At 49.1% G+C, this 15,012-nt stretch overlaps 1 protein-coding gene across 4 annotated transcripts in view; it reads left to right on the top strand.

The window, feature by feature from the left end:
* RRP8 (ribosomal RNA processing 8) overlaps positions 1 to 15,012 on the top strand; it is a 56,537-nt gene that overhangs the window by 16,014 nt on the left and 25,511 nt on the right. The window contains exons 1-3 of one of the 4 annotated variants that reach the window (XM_083170625.1): positions 1,949 to 2,238; positions 3,487 to 3,633; positions 7,844 to 7,991. In XM_083170625.1, the coding sequence (XP_083026751.1) occupies positions 3,526 to 3,633; positions 7,844 to 7,991 (256 nt within the window). In that variant the 5' untranslated portion in view covers positions 1,949 to 2,238; positions 3,487 to 3,525. Of the gene's footprint in view, positions 1 to 1,948; positions 2,254 to 3,486; positions 3,634 to 7,843; positions 7,992 to 15,012 lie in introns of those variants that run through there. The other 3 variants (XM_083170626.1, XM_083170624.1, XM_083170627.1) reach the window with 3 other exon arrangements.

Genomic DNA, 15,012 nt, shown 5'->3' with positions numbered 1-15,012 from the left:
TGTATGCCTCTGTACTGTTCCTCTGTATGCCTCTGTACTAATCCTCTGTATGCTCTCTGTACTGTTCCTCTGTATGCTCTCTGTACTATTCCTCTGTATGCCTCTGTACTAATCCTCTGTATGCTCTCTGTACTGTTCCTCTGTATGCCTCTGTACTAATCCTCTGTATGCTCTCTGTACTGTTCCTCTGTATGCTCTCTGTACTGTTCCTCTGTATGCCTCTGTACTATTCCTCTGTATGCTCTCTGTACTATTCCTCTGTATGCCCTCTGTACTATTCCTCTGTATGCCTCTGTACTATTCCTCTGTATGCCTCTGTACTGTTCCTCTGTATGCCTCTGTACTATTCCTCTGTATGCTCTCTGTACTATTCCTCTGTATGCCCTCTGTACTGTTCCTCTGTATGCCTCTGTACTATTCCTCTGTATGCTCTCTGTACTATTCCTCTGTATGCCCTCTGTACTATTCCTCTGTATGCCTCTGTACTATTCCTCTGTATGCCTCTGTACTATTCCTCTGTATGCCTCTGTACTATTCCTCTGTATGCCTCTGTACTATTCCTCTGTATGCCTCTGTACTGTTCCTCTGTATGCCCTCTGTACTGTTCCTCTGTATGCCTCTGTACTATTCCTCTGTATGCCTCTGTACTATTCCTCTGTATGCTCTCTGTACTGTTCCTCTGTATGCCTCTGTACTGTTCCTCTGTATGCTCTCTGTACTGTTCCTCTGTATGCCTCTGTACTATTCCTCTGTATGCCCTCTGTACTGTTCCTCTGTATGCTCTCTGTACTATTCCTCTGTATGCCTCTGTACTGTTCCTCTGTATGCCTCTGTACTATTCCTCTGTATGCTCTCTGTACTGTTCCTCTGTATGCCTCTGTACTGTTCCTCTGTATGCTCTCTGTACTGTTCCTCTGTATGCCTCTGTACTATTCCTCTGTATGCCCTCTGTACTGTTCCTCTGTATGCTCTCTGTACTATTCCTCTGTATGCCTCTGTACTATTCCTCTGTATGCCTCTGTACTATTCCTCTGTATGCCTCTGTACTATTCCTCTGTATGCCTCTGTACTGTTCCTCTGTATGCCCTCTGTACTGTTCCTCTGTATGCCTCTGTACTATTCCTCTGTATGCCTCTGTACTATTCCTCTGTATGCTCTCTGTACTGTTCCTCTGTATGCCTCTGTACTATTCCTCTGTATGCTCTCTGTACTGTTCCTCTGTATGCCTCTGTACTATTCCTCTGTATGCCCTCTGTACTGTTCCTCTGTATGCTCTCTGTACTATTCCTCTGTATGCCCTCTGTACTGTTCCTCTGTATTCCTCTGTACTATTCCTCTGTATGCCTCTGTACTATTCCTCTGTATGCCTCTGTACTATTCCTCTGTATGCCTCTGTACTATTCCTCTGTATGCCTCTGTACTGTTCCTCTGTATGCCTCTGTACTGTTCCTCTGTATGCTCTCTGTACTGTTCCTCTGTATGCCTCTGTACTGTTCCTCTGTATGCCTCTGTACTGTTCCTCTGTATGCCTCTGTACTGTTCCTCTGTATGCCTCTCTACTGTTCCTCTGTATGCTCTCTGTACTGTTCCTCTGTATGCCTCTGTACTGTTCCTCTGTATGCCTCTGTACTGTTCCTCTGTATGCTCTCTGTACTGTTCCTCTGTATGCCTCTGTACTATTCCTCTGTATGCCTCTGTACTATTCCTCTGTATGCCCTCTGTACTGTTCCTCTGTATGCTCTCTGTACTATTCCTCTGTATGCCTCTGTACTGTTCCTCTGTATGCTCTCTGTACTGTTCCTCTGTATGCCTCTGTACTGTTCCTCTGTATGCCTCTGTACTGTTCCTCTGTATGCTCTCTGTACTGTTCCTCTGTATGCCTCTGTACTGTTCCTCTGTATGCCCTCTGTACGGCGCTGAGTGAGAGACACTTGTGAATAAAATAATAATAATAATAATCTCAGGAGCTCCCCAGCGCCTGCAGCCGTCACTCCTCCACCAGCAGAGGGCGCGCTGGGCACACACAGCCGGGGTACTTCTCTACAGCTCTGCCACATTGTAACTAGTAGTGCGGGTCATCCACCACCAGGGGGAGCGCTGATCTCAGAGAGACGCTCTACCCCGACTCCTCTCTATGTCCATAACACGTGTGCACCAGGACAGAGGAAGGCAACAGTCAGAACTTTAACTTAGGGGATCTGGCTGCAATCGGGACCAAGGACAGAGAGACGGCAGTGGGTATAATAATACAGTGTAATAACCCTATAATGTTACAGTGTCAGTGTGGCTGTAATAACCCTATAATGTTACAGTGTCAGTGTGGCTGTAATAACCCTATAATGTTACAGTGTCAGTGTGGCTGTAATAACCCTATAATGTTACAGTGTCAGTGTGACTGTAATAACCCTATAATGTTACAGTGTCAGTGTGACTGTAATAACCCTATAATGTTACAGTGTCAGTGTGACTGTAATAACCCTATAATGTTACAGTGTGGCTGTAATAACCCTATAATGTTACAGTGTGGCTGTAATAACCCTATAATGTTACAGTGTCAGTGTGACTGTAATAACCATATAATGTTACAGTGTCAGTGTGACTGTAATAACCCTATAATGTTACAGTGTCAGTGTGACTGTAATAACCCTATAATGTTACAGTGTCAGTGTGACTGTAATAACCCTATAATGTTACAGTGTCAGTGTGACTGTAATAACCCTATAATGTTACAGTGTGGCTGTAATACCTATAATGTTACAGTGTGGCTGTAATAACCCTATAATGTTACAGTGTGGCTGTAATACCTATAATGTTACAGTGTCAGTGTGACTGTAATAACCCTATAATGTTACAGTGTGACTGTAATTACCCTATAATGTTACAGTGTCAGTGTGACTGTAATAACCCTATAATGTTACAGTGTCAGTGTGACTGTAATAACCCTATAATGTTACAGTGTCAGTGTGGCTGTAATAACCCTATAATGTTACAGTGTGGCTGTAATACCTATAATGTTACAGTGTGACTGTAATAACCCTATAATGTTACAGTGTGGCTGTAATAACCCTATAATGTTACAGTGTGGCTGTAATACCTATAATGTTACAGTGTGGCTGTAATACCTATAATGTTACAGTGTGGCTGTAATACTTATTATGTTACAGTGTGGCTGTAATACTTATTATGTTACAGTGTGGCTGTAATACCTATAATGTTACAGTGTGGCTGTAATACCTATAATGTTACAGTGTGGCTGTAATACCTATAATGTTACAGTGTGGCTGTAATAACCCTATAATGCTACAGTGTAATAACTATAATGCTACAGTGTTGGTGTAATACCTATAATGTTAGTGTCGGTGTAATACCTATAATGTTGCAGTGTGACTGTAATAACGCTATAATGCTACAGTGTTACCTACAGTATAATGCTATGTGACTGTAATAACCCTATAATTACTGTATGTACTATTGCTGTCATTACAGTAACTCCGTTGTAGATTATTACACACTTGTCCATCCGCCATGTTTGATACATATGACTGGAATGATAACATAGAAGCACAAGCACTGACGGAAAGTCTGGTGACTGCACAGAAGAAGACATCTGCCGCCAGCGTCACACATGAGAAGGTACGTGCGATACCATACGGGTACATCTCCGTGACCAGGAGCGCACTGGCTACCTCTTTGATCTGTCCCTCTCTGATCTGTCTCCCACCTGTCCCTCTCTGATCTGTTCTCCTCCCACCTGTCCCTCTCTGATCTGTCCCTCTCTGATCTGTCCCCCACCTGTCCCTCTCTGATCTGTTCTCCTCCCACCTGTCCCTCTCTGATCTCTGTCCCCCACCTGTCCCTCTCTGATCTGTTCTCCTCCCACCTGTCCCTCTCTGATCTCTGTCCCCCACCTGTCCCTCTCTGATCTGTTCGTCCCCCACCTGTCCCTCTCTGATCAGTTCGTCCCCCACCTGTCCCTCTCTGATCAGTTCGTCCCCCACCTGTCCCTCTCTGATCTCTGTCCCCCACCTGTCCCTCTCTGATCTTTGTCCCTCTCTGATCTGTTCTCCTCCCACCTGTCCCTCTCTGATCTGTTCTCCTCTCACCTGTCCCTCGCTGATCTGTCTCCCACCTGTCCCTCGCTGATCTCTGTCTCCCACCTGTCCCTCGCTGATCTCTGTCTCCCACCTGTCCCTCGCTGATCTTTCTCCCCCACCTGTCCCTCTCTGATCTCTGTCCCCCACCTGTCCCTCTCTGATCTCGGTCCCCCACCTGTCCCTCTCTGATTTCGGCCCCCCACCTGTCCCTCTCTGATCTCGGCCCCCCACCTGTCCCTCTCTGATCTGTTCTCCTCTCACCTGTCCCTCGCTGATCTCTCTCCCACCTGTCCCTCGCTGATCTCTCTCCCACCTGTCCCTCGCTGATCTCTGTCCCCCACCTGTCCCTCTCTGATCTCAGTCCCCCACCTGTCCCTCTCTGATCTCAGTCCCCCACCTGTCCCTCTCTGATCTGTTCTCCTCCCACCTGTCCCTCTCTGATCTGTTCTCCTCCCACCTGTCCCTCTCTGATCTGTTCTCCTCCCACCTGTCCCTCTCTGATCTGTTCTCCTCCCACCTGTCCCTCTCTGATCTGTTCCTCTCTGATTTGATCTCGGCCCCCCACCTGTCCCTCTCTGATCTGTTCTCCTCTCACCTGTCCCTCGCTGATCTCTCTCCCACCTGTCCCTCGCTGATCTCTCTCCCACCCGTCCCTCGCTGATCTCTGTCCCCCACCTGTCCCTCTCTGATCTCAGTCCCCCACCTGTCCCTCTCTGATCTCAGTCCCCCACCTGTCCCTCTCTGATCTGTTCTCCTTCCACCTGTCCCTCTCTGATCTGTTCTCCTCCCACCTGTCCCTCTCTGATCTGTTCTCCTCCCACCTGTCCCTCTCTGATCTGTTCCTCTCTGATTTGATCTCTGTCCCCCACCTGTCCCTCGCTGATCTGTTCTCCTCCCACCTGTCCCTCTCTGATCTGATCTGTCCCTCTCTGATCTGATCTGTCCCCCACCTTTCTTTCTCTGATCTGATCTCTGTCCCCCACCTTTCCCTCTCTGATCTGATCTCTGTCCCCCACCTGTCCCTCTCTGATCTGATCTCTGTCCCCCACCTGTCCCTCTCTGATCTGATCTCTGTCCCTCACCTGTCCCTCTCTGATCTGATCTCTGTCCCCCACCTGTCCCTCGCTGATCTGTTCTCCTTCCACCTGTCCCTCGCTGATCTGTTCTCCTCCCACCTGTCCCTCGCTGATCTGTTCTCCTCCCACCTGTCCCTCGCTGATCTGAACTCTTTCCCCCACCTGTCCCTCTCTGATCTGAACTCTTTCCCCCACCTGTCTCTCTCTGATCTGATCTCTGTCCCCCACCTGTCCCTCGCTGATCTGTTCTCCTCCCACCTGTCCCTATCTGATCTGTCCCTCTCTGATCTGATCTCTGTCCCTCGCTGATCTGTCCCCCACCTGTCCCTCTCTGATCTCTGTCCCTCGCTGATCTGTCCCTCTCTGATCTGATCTGTCCCCCACCTGTCCCTCTCTGATCTCTGTCCCCCACCTGTCCCTCTCTGATCTGATCTCTGTCCCCCACCTGTCCCTCGCTGATCTCTGTCCCCCACCTGTCCCTCGCTGATCTCTGTCCCTCGCTGATCTGTCCCTCTCTGATCTGATCTGTCCCCCACCTGTCCCTCTCTGATCTCTGTCCCTCTCTGATCTGATCTGTCCCCCACCTGTCCCTTGCTGATCTCTGTCCCCCACCTGTCCCTCTCTGATCTCTGTCCCTCGCTGATCTGTCCCTCTCTGATCTGATCTGTCCCCCACCTGTCCCTCTCTGATCTGATCTCTGTCCCCCACCTGTCCCTCTCTGATCTGATCTATGTCCCCCACCTGTCCCTCTCTGATCTGATCTCTGTCCCCCACCTGTCCCTCTCTGATCTGATCTCTGTCCCCCACCTGTCCCTCGCTGATCTGTTCTCCTTCCACCTGTCCCTCGCTGATCTGTTCTCCTCCCACCTGTCCCTCGCTGATCTGTTCTCCTCCCACCTGTCCCTCGCTGATCTGTTCTCCTCCCACCTGTCCCTCGCTGATCTGAACTCTTTCCCCCACCTGTCCCTCTCTGATCTGAACTCTTTCCCCCACCTGTCCCTCTCTGATCTGAACTCTTTCCCCCACCTGTCCCTCTCTGATCTGATCTCTGTCCCCCACCTGTCCCTCGCTGATCTGTTCTCCTCCCACCTGTCCCTATCTGATCTGTCCCTCTCTGATCTGATCTCTGTCCCCCACCTGTCCCTCGCTGATCTGTCCCCCACCTGTCCCTCTCTGATCTCTGTCCCTCGCTGATCTGTCCCTCTCTGATCTGATCTGTCCCCCACCTGTCCCTCTCTGATCTCTGTCCCCCACCTGTCCCTCTCTGATCTGATCTCTGTCCCCCACCTGTCCCTCGCTGATCTCTGTCCCCCACCTGTCCCTCTCTGATCTCTGTCCCTCGCTGATCTGTCCCTCTCTGATCTTATCTGTCCCCCACCTGTCCCTCTCTGATCTCTGTCCCTCTCTGATCTGATCTGTCCCCCACCTGTCCCTCGCTGATCTCTGTCCCCCACCTGTCCCTCGCTGATCTCTGTCCCTCGCTGATCTGATCTGTCCTCCACCTGTCCCTCTCTGATCTTTGTCCCTCTCTGATCTGATCTCTGTCCCCCACCTGTCCCTCGCTGATTTGTTCTCCTCCCACCTGTCCCTCTCTGATCTGATCTCTGTCCCCCACCTGTCCCTCGCTGATCTCTGTCCCCCACCTGTCCCTCGCTGATCTCTGTCCCTCGCTGATCTGTCCCTCTCTGATCTGATCTGTCCCCCACCTGTCCCTCTCTGATCTCTGTCCCCCACCTGTCCCTCTCTGATCTGTTCTCCTCCCACCTGTCCCTCTCTGATCTGTTCTCCTCCCACCTGTCCCTCTCTGATCTGTTCTCCTCCCACCTGTCCCTCTCTGATCTGTTCTCCTCCCACCTGTCCCTCTCTGATCTGTTCTCCTCCCACCTGTCCCTCTCTGATCTGTTCTCCTCCCACCTGTCCCTCTCTGATCTGTTCTCCTCCCACCTGTCCCTCTCTGATCTGTTCTCCTCCCACCTGTCCCTCTCTGATCTGTCCCCCACCTGTCCCTCGCTGATCTCTGTCCCCCACCTGTCTAGCTTACCCTCTTTCCATCATCTCTCTACCCATCTCCATTGTCTCTCATCTCTGCCCCCCACCTTTCTCTCTCATCTCTGCCCCCCACCTTTCTCTCTCATCTCTGCCCCCCACCTTTCTCTCTCATCTCTGCCCCTCACCTTTCTCTCTCATCTCTGCCCCCACCTTTCTCTCTCATCTCTGCCCCCACCTTTCTCTCTCATCTCTGCCCCCCACCTTTCTCTCATATCAGTTATCCACCCATCTTCATTTCTTATTCATCCCTATCCTCTCCCATTTGTAGCCATATCTTCCTCTTCTGTCTCATCTCTGTCCCCATCCTTCATCATATTGCTCCTTCATATGTCACTCCATGTGTCTCCCCCCTTCCGAACCTTGTCTCTCCTCTGTCCCCCACCCTCTTCCCCCATACTGTTAGTAAGATAACGTACAGTAGAGAAGATTATGTCTGCACTGTGCAATGAGGGTTCCTGTGTAATATATAACTTTATAATAGAAAGGCTCTGGTGTCACTGGTGTGTGTGTGTGTGTGTGTGTGTGTGTGTGTATATATGTATATATATATATATATATGTGTGTGTGTGTGTATATAATATTTGTATTATAGAACATGATTTGAGCCTCAGTCTTCTTCTCCAGGGGGCGACCAGTAGGAAGAAGAGGCTGAAGAGGAATCGCCAACTTCTAGAGGTTCTGCAGACCCTGAAGACTGCGAGCTCCTCTGACCCTGATCTCCAACCTCCGCTGCACCTGAGACCGCCCGAGAAACGGAAGAAAGCAGCTCCAGGTCCATACTATGTTACCTCTATGGTGCGGCGCTAGGTTTATATGGCTGAAAGCAGCTCCAGGTCCATACTATGTTACCTCTATGGTGCGGCGCTAGGTTTATATATGGCTGAAAGCAGCTCCAGGTCCATACTATGTTACCTCTATGGTGCGGCGCTAGGTTTATATATGGCTGAAAGCTGCTCCAGGTCCATACTATGTTACCTCTATGGTGCGGCGCTAGGTTTATATATGGCTGAAAGCTGCTCCAGGTCCATACTATGTTACCTCTATGGTGCGGCGCTAGGTTTATATATGGCTGAAAGCAGCTCCAGGTCCATACTATGTTACCTCTATGGTGCAGCGCTAGGTTTATATATGGCTGAAAGCAGCTCCAGGTCCATACTATGTTACCTCTATGGTGCGGCGCTAGGTTTATATATGGCTGAAAGCAGCTCCAGGTCCATACTATGTTACCTCTATGGTGCGGCGCTAGGTTTATATATGGCTGAAAGCAGCTCCAGGTCCATACTATGTTACCTCTATGGTGCGGCGCTAGGTTTATATATGGCTGAAAGCAGCTCCAGGTCCATACTATGTTACCTCTATGGTGCGGCGCTAGGTTTATATATGGCTGAAAGCAGCTCCAGGTCCATACTATGTTACCTCTATGGTGCGGCGCTAGGTTTATATATGGCTGAAAGCAGCTCCAGGTCCATACTATGTTACCTCTATGGTGCGGCGCTAGGTTTATATGGCTGAAAGCAGCTCCAGGTCCATACTATGTTACCTCTATGGTGCGGCGCTAGGTTTATATATGGCTGAAAGCAGCTCCAGGTCCATACTATGTTACCTCTATGGTGCGGCGCTAGGTTTATATATGGCTGAAAGCAGCTCCAGGTCCATACTATGTTACCTCTATGGTGCGGCGCTAGGTTTATATATGGCTGAAAGCTGCTCCAGGTCCATACTATGTTACCTCTATGGTGCGGCGCTAGGTTTATATATGGCTGAAAGCTGCTCCAGGTCCATACTATGTTACCTCTATGGTGCGGCGCTAGGTTTATATATGGCTGAAAGCAGCTCCAGGTCCATACTATGTTACCTCTATGGTGCGGCGCTAGGTTTATATGGCTGAAAGCAGCTCCAGGTCCATACTATGTTACCTCTATGGTGCGGCGCTAGGTTTATATATGGCTGAAAGCAGCTCCAGGTCCATACTATGTTACCTCTATGGTGCGGCGCTAGGTTTATATGGCTGAAAGCAGCTCCAGGTCCATACTATGTTACCTCTATGGTGCGGCGCTAGGTTTATATATTGCTGAAAGCAGCTCCAGGTCCATACTATGTTACCTCTATGGTGCGGCGCTAGGTTTATATATGGCTGAAAGCAGCTCCAGGTCCATACTATGTTACCTCTATGGTGCGGCGCTAGGTTTATATATGGCTGAAAGCAGCTCCAGGTCCATACTATGTTACCTCTATGGTGCGGCGCTAGGTTTATATATGGCTGAAAGCAGCTCCAGGTCCATACTATGTTACCTCTATGGTGCGGCGCTAGGTTTATATATGGCTGAAAGCTGCTCCAGGTCCATACTATGTTACCTCTATGGTGCGGCGCTAGGTTTATATGGCTGAAAGCAGCTCCAGGTCCATACTATGTTACCTCTATGGTGCGGCGCTAGGTTTATATGGCTGAAAGCAGCTCCAGGTCCATACTATGTTACCTCTATGGTGCGGCGCTAGGTTTATATATGGCTGAAAGCTGCTCCAGGTCCATACTATGTTACCTCTATGGTGCGGCGCTAGGTTTATATATGGCTGAAAGCAGCTCCAGGTCCATACTATGTTACCTCTATGGTGCGGCGCTAGGTTTATATATGGCTGAAAGCAGCTCCAGGTCCATACTATGTTACCTCTATGGTGCGGCGCTAGGTTTATATATGGCTGAAAGCAGCTCCAGGTCCATACTATGTTACCTCTATGGTGCGGCGCTAGGTTTATATATGGCTGAAAGCAGCTCCAGGTCCATACTATGTTACCTCTATGGTGCGGCGCTAGGTTTATATATGGCTGAAAGCAGCTCCAGGTCCATACTATGTTACCTCTATGGTGCGGCGCTAGGTTTATATATGGCTGAAAGCAGCTCCAGGTCCATACTATGTTACCTCTATGGTGCGGCGCTAGGTTTATATATGGCTGAAAGCTGCTCCAGGTCCATACTATGTTACCTCTATGGTGCGGCGCTAGGTTTATATATGGCTGAAAGCAGCTCCAGGTCCATACTATGTTACCTCTATGGTGCGGCGCTAGGTTTATATATGGCTGAAAGCAGCTCCAGGTCCATACTATGTTACCTCTATGGTGCGGCGCTAGGTTTATATATGGCTGAAAGCAGCTCCAGGTCCATACTATGTTACCTCTATGGTGCGGCGCTAGGTTTATATATGGCTGAAAGCAGCTCCAGGTCCATACTATGTTACCTCTATGGTGCGGCGCTAGGTTTATATATGGCTGAAAGCAGCTCCAGGTCCATACTATGTTACCTCTATGGTGCGGCGCTAGGTTTATATATGGCTGAAAGCAGCTCCAGGTCCATACTATGTTACCTCTATGGTGCGGCGCTAGGTTTATATATGGCTGAAAGCAGCTCCAGGTCCATACTATGTTACCTCTATGGTGCGGCGCTAGGTTTATATGGCTGAAAGCAGCTCCAGGTCCATACTATGTTACCTCTATGGTGCGGCGCTAGGTTTATATATGGCTGAAAGCAGCTCCAGGTCCATACTATGTTACCTCTATGGTGCGGCGCTAGGTTTATATATGGCTGAAAGCAGCTCCAGGTCCATACTATGTTACCTCTATGGTGCGGCGCTAGGTTTATATATGGCTGAAAGCTGCTCCAGGTCCATACTATGTTACCTCTATGGTGCGGCGCTAGGTTTATATATGGCTGAAAGCTGCTCCAGGTCCATACTATGTTACCTCTATGGTGCGGCGCTAGGTTTATATATGGCTGAAAGCAGCTCCAGGTCCATACTATGTTACCTCTATGGTGCGGCGCTAGGTTTATATGGCTGAAAGCAGCTCCAGGTCCATACTATGTTACCTCTATGGTGCGGCGCTAGGTTTATATATGGCTGAAAGCAGCTCCAGGTCCATACTATGTTACCTCTATGGTGCGGCGCTAGGTTTATATGGCTGAAAGCAGCTCCAGGTCCATACTATGTTACCTCTATGGTGCGGCGCTAGGTTTATATATTGCTGAAAGCAGCTCCAGGTCCATACTATGTTACCTCTATGGTGCGGCGCTAGGTTTATATATTGCTGAAAGCAGCTCCAGGTCCATACTATGTTACCTCTATGGTGCGGCGCTAGGTTTATATATGGCTGAAAGCAGCTCCAGGTCCATACTATGTTACCTCTATGGTGCGGCGCTAGGTTTATATATGGCTGAAAGCAGCTCCAGGTCCATACTATGTTACCTCTATGGTGCGGCGCTAGGTTTATATATGGCTGAAAGCAGCTCCAGGTCCATACTATGTTACCTCTATGGTGCGGCGCTAGGTTTATATATGGCTGAAAGCTGCTCCAGGTCCATACTATGTTACCTCTATGGTGCGGCGCTAGGTTTATATGGCTGAAAGCAGCTCCAGGTCCATACTATGTTACCTCTATGGTGCGGCGCTAGGTTTATATGGCTGAAAGCAGCTCCAGGTCCATACTATGTTACCTCTATGGTGCGGCGCTAGGTTTATATGGCTGAAAGCTGCTCCAGGTCCATACTATGTTACCTCTATGGTGCGGCGCTAGGTTTATATGGCTGAAAGCAGCTCCAGGTCCATACTATGTTACCTCTATGGTGCGGCGCTAGGTTTATATATGGCTGAAAGCTGCTCCAGGTCCATACTATGTTACCTCTATGGTGCGGCGCTAGGTTTATATATGGCTGAAAGCTGCTCCAGGTCCATACTATGTTACCTCTATGGTGCCGCGCTAGGTTTATATATGGCTGAAAGCTGCTCCAGGTCCATACTATGTTACCTCTATGGTGCCGCGCTAGGTTTATATATGGCTGAAAGCAGCTCCAGGTCCATACTATGTTACCTCTATGGTGCCGCGCTAGGTTTATATATGGCTGAAAGCAGCTCCAGGTCCATACTATGTTACCTCTATGGTGCGGCGCTAGGTTTATATATGGCTGAAAGCAGCTCCAGGTCCATACTATGTTACCTCTATGGTGCGGCGCTAGGTTTATATATGGCTGAAAGCAGCTCCAGGTCCATACTATGTTACCTCTATGGTGCGGCGCTAGGTTTATATATGGCTGAAAGCTGCTCCAGGTCCATACTATGTTACCTCTATGGTGCGGCGCTAGGTTTATATATGGCTGAAAGCAGCTCCAGGTCCATACTATGTTACCTCTATGGTGCGGCGCTAGGTTTATATGGCTGAAAGCAGCTCCAGGTCCATACTATGTTACCTCTATGGTGCGGCGCTAGGTTTATATGGCTGAAAGCCGCTCCAGGTCCATACTATGTTACCTCTATGGTGCGGCGCTAGGTTTATATGGCTGAAAGCTGCTCCAGGTCCATACTATGTTACCTCTATGGTGCGGCGCTAGGTTTATATGGCTGAAAGCTGCTCCAGGTCCATACTATGTTACCTCTATGGTGCGGCGCTAGGTTTATATGGCTGAAAGCTGCTCCAGGTCCATACTATGTTACCTCTATGGTGCGGCGCTAGGTTTATATGGCTGAAAGCAGCTCCAGGTCCATACTATGTTACCTCTATGGTGCGGCGCTAGGTTTATATGGCTGAAAGCAGCTCCAGGTCCATACTATGTTACCTCTATGGTGCGGCGCTAGGTTTATATGGCTGAAAGCAGCTCCAGGTCCATACTATGTTACCTCTATGGTGCGGCGCTAGGTTTATATGGCTGAAAGCAGCTTCAGGTCCATACTATGTTACCTCTATGGTGCCGCGCTAGGTTTATATATGGCTGAAAGCAGCTCCAGGTCCATACTATGTTACCTCTATGGTGCGGCGCTAGGTTTATATATGGCTGAAAGCTGCTCCAGGTCCATACTATGTTACCTCTATGGTGCGGCGCTAGGTTTATATATGGCTGAAAGCTGCTCCAGGTCCATACTATGTTACCTCTATGGTGCGGCGCTAGGTTTATATATGGCTGAAAGCTGCTCCAGGTCCATACTATGTTACCTCTATGGTGCGGCGCTAGGTTTATATGGCTGAAAGCAGCTCCAGGTCCATACTATGTTACCTCTATGGTGCGGCGCTAGGTTTATATATGGCTGAAAGCTGCTCCAGGTCCATACTATGTTACCTCTATGGTGCGGCGCTAGGTTTATATATGGCTGAAAGCTGCTCCAGGTCCATACTATGTTACCTCTATGGTGCGGCGCTAGGTTTATATATGGCTGAAAGCTGCTCCAGGTCCATACTATGTTACCTCTATGGTGCGGCGCTAGGTTTATATATGGCTGAAAGCAGCTCCAGGTCCATACTATGTTACCTCTATGGTGCGGCGCTAGGTTTATATATGGCTGAAAGCAGCTCCAGGTCCATACTATGTTACCTCTATGGTGCGGCGCTAGGTTTATATATGGCTGAAAGCAGCTCCAGGTCCATACTATGTTACCTCTATGGTGCGGCGCTAGGTTTATATATGGCTGAAAGCAGCTCCAGGTCCATACTATGTTACCTCTATGGTGCGGCGCTAGGTTTATATATGGCTGAAAGCAGCTCCAGGTCCATACTATGTTACCTCTATGGTGCGGCGCTAGGTTTATATATGGCTGAAAGCAGCTCCAGGTCCATACTATGTTACCTCTATGGTGCGGCGCTAGGTTTATATATGGCTGAAAGCAGCTCCAGGTCCATACTATGTTACCTCTATGGTGCGGCGCTAGGTTTATATGGCTGAAAGCAGCTCCAGGTCCATACTATGTTACCTCTATGGTGCGGCGCTAGGTTTATATATGGCTGAAAGCAGCTCCAGGTCCATACTATGTTACCTCTATGGTGCGGCGCTAGGTTTATATATGGCTGAAAGCAGCTCCAGGTCCATACTATGTTACCTCTATGGTGCGGCGCTAGGTTTATATATGGCTGAAAGCTGCTCCAGGTCCATACTATGTTACCTCTATGGTGCGGCGCTAGGTTTATATATGGCTGAAAGCTGCTCCAGGTCCATACTATGTTACCTCTATGGTGCGGCGCTAGGTTTATATATGGCTGAAAGCAGCTCCAGGTCCATACTATGTTACCTCTATGGTGCGGCGCTAGGTTTATATGGCTGAAAGCAGCTCCAGGTCCATACTATGTTACCTCTATGGTGCGGCGCTAGGTTTATATATGGCTGAAAGCAGCTCCAGGTCCATACTATGTTACCTCTATGGTGCGGCGCTAGGTTTATATATTGCTGAAAGCAGCTCCAGGTCCATACTATGTTACCTCTATGGTGCGGCGCTAGGTTTATATATGGCTGAAAGCAGCTCCAGGTCCATACTATGTTACCTCTATGGTGCGGCGCTAGGTTTATATATGGCTGAAAGCAGCTCCAGGTCCATACTATGTTACCTCTATGGTGCGGCGCTAGGTTTATATATGGCTGAAAGCAGCTCCAGGTCCATACTATGTTACCTCTATGGTGCGGCGCTAGGTTTATATATGGCTGAAAGCTGCTCCAGGTCCATACTATGTTACCTCTATGGTGCGGCGCTAGGTTTATATGGCTGAAAGCAGCTCCAGGTCCATACTATGTTACCTCTATGGTGCGGCGCTAGGTTTATATGGCTGAAAGCAGCTCCAGGTCCATACTATGTTACCTCTATGGTGCGGCGCTAGGTTTATATGGCTGAAAGCTGCTCCAGGTCCATACTATGTTACCTCTATGGTGCGGCGCTAGGTTTATATGGCTGAAAGCAGCTCCAGGTCCATACTATGTTACCTCTATGGTGCGGCGCTAGGTTTATATATGGCTGAAAGCTGCTCCAGGTCCATACTATGTTACCTCTATG

The sequence above is a fragment of the Crinia signifera genome, chromosome 2, assembly GCF_055691185.1.
Source record: "Crinia signifera chromosome 2, ASM5569118v1, whole genome shotgun sequence".
NCBI lineage: Eukaryota > Metazoa > Chordata > Amphibia > Anura > Myobatrachidae > Crinia > Crinia signifera.
This window is presented reverse-complemented; position numbering and strand designations above follow the sequence as displayed.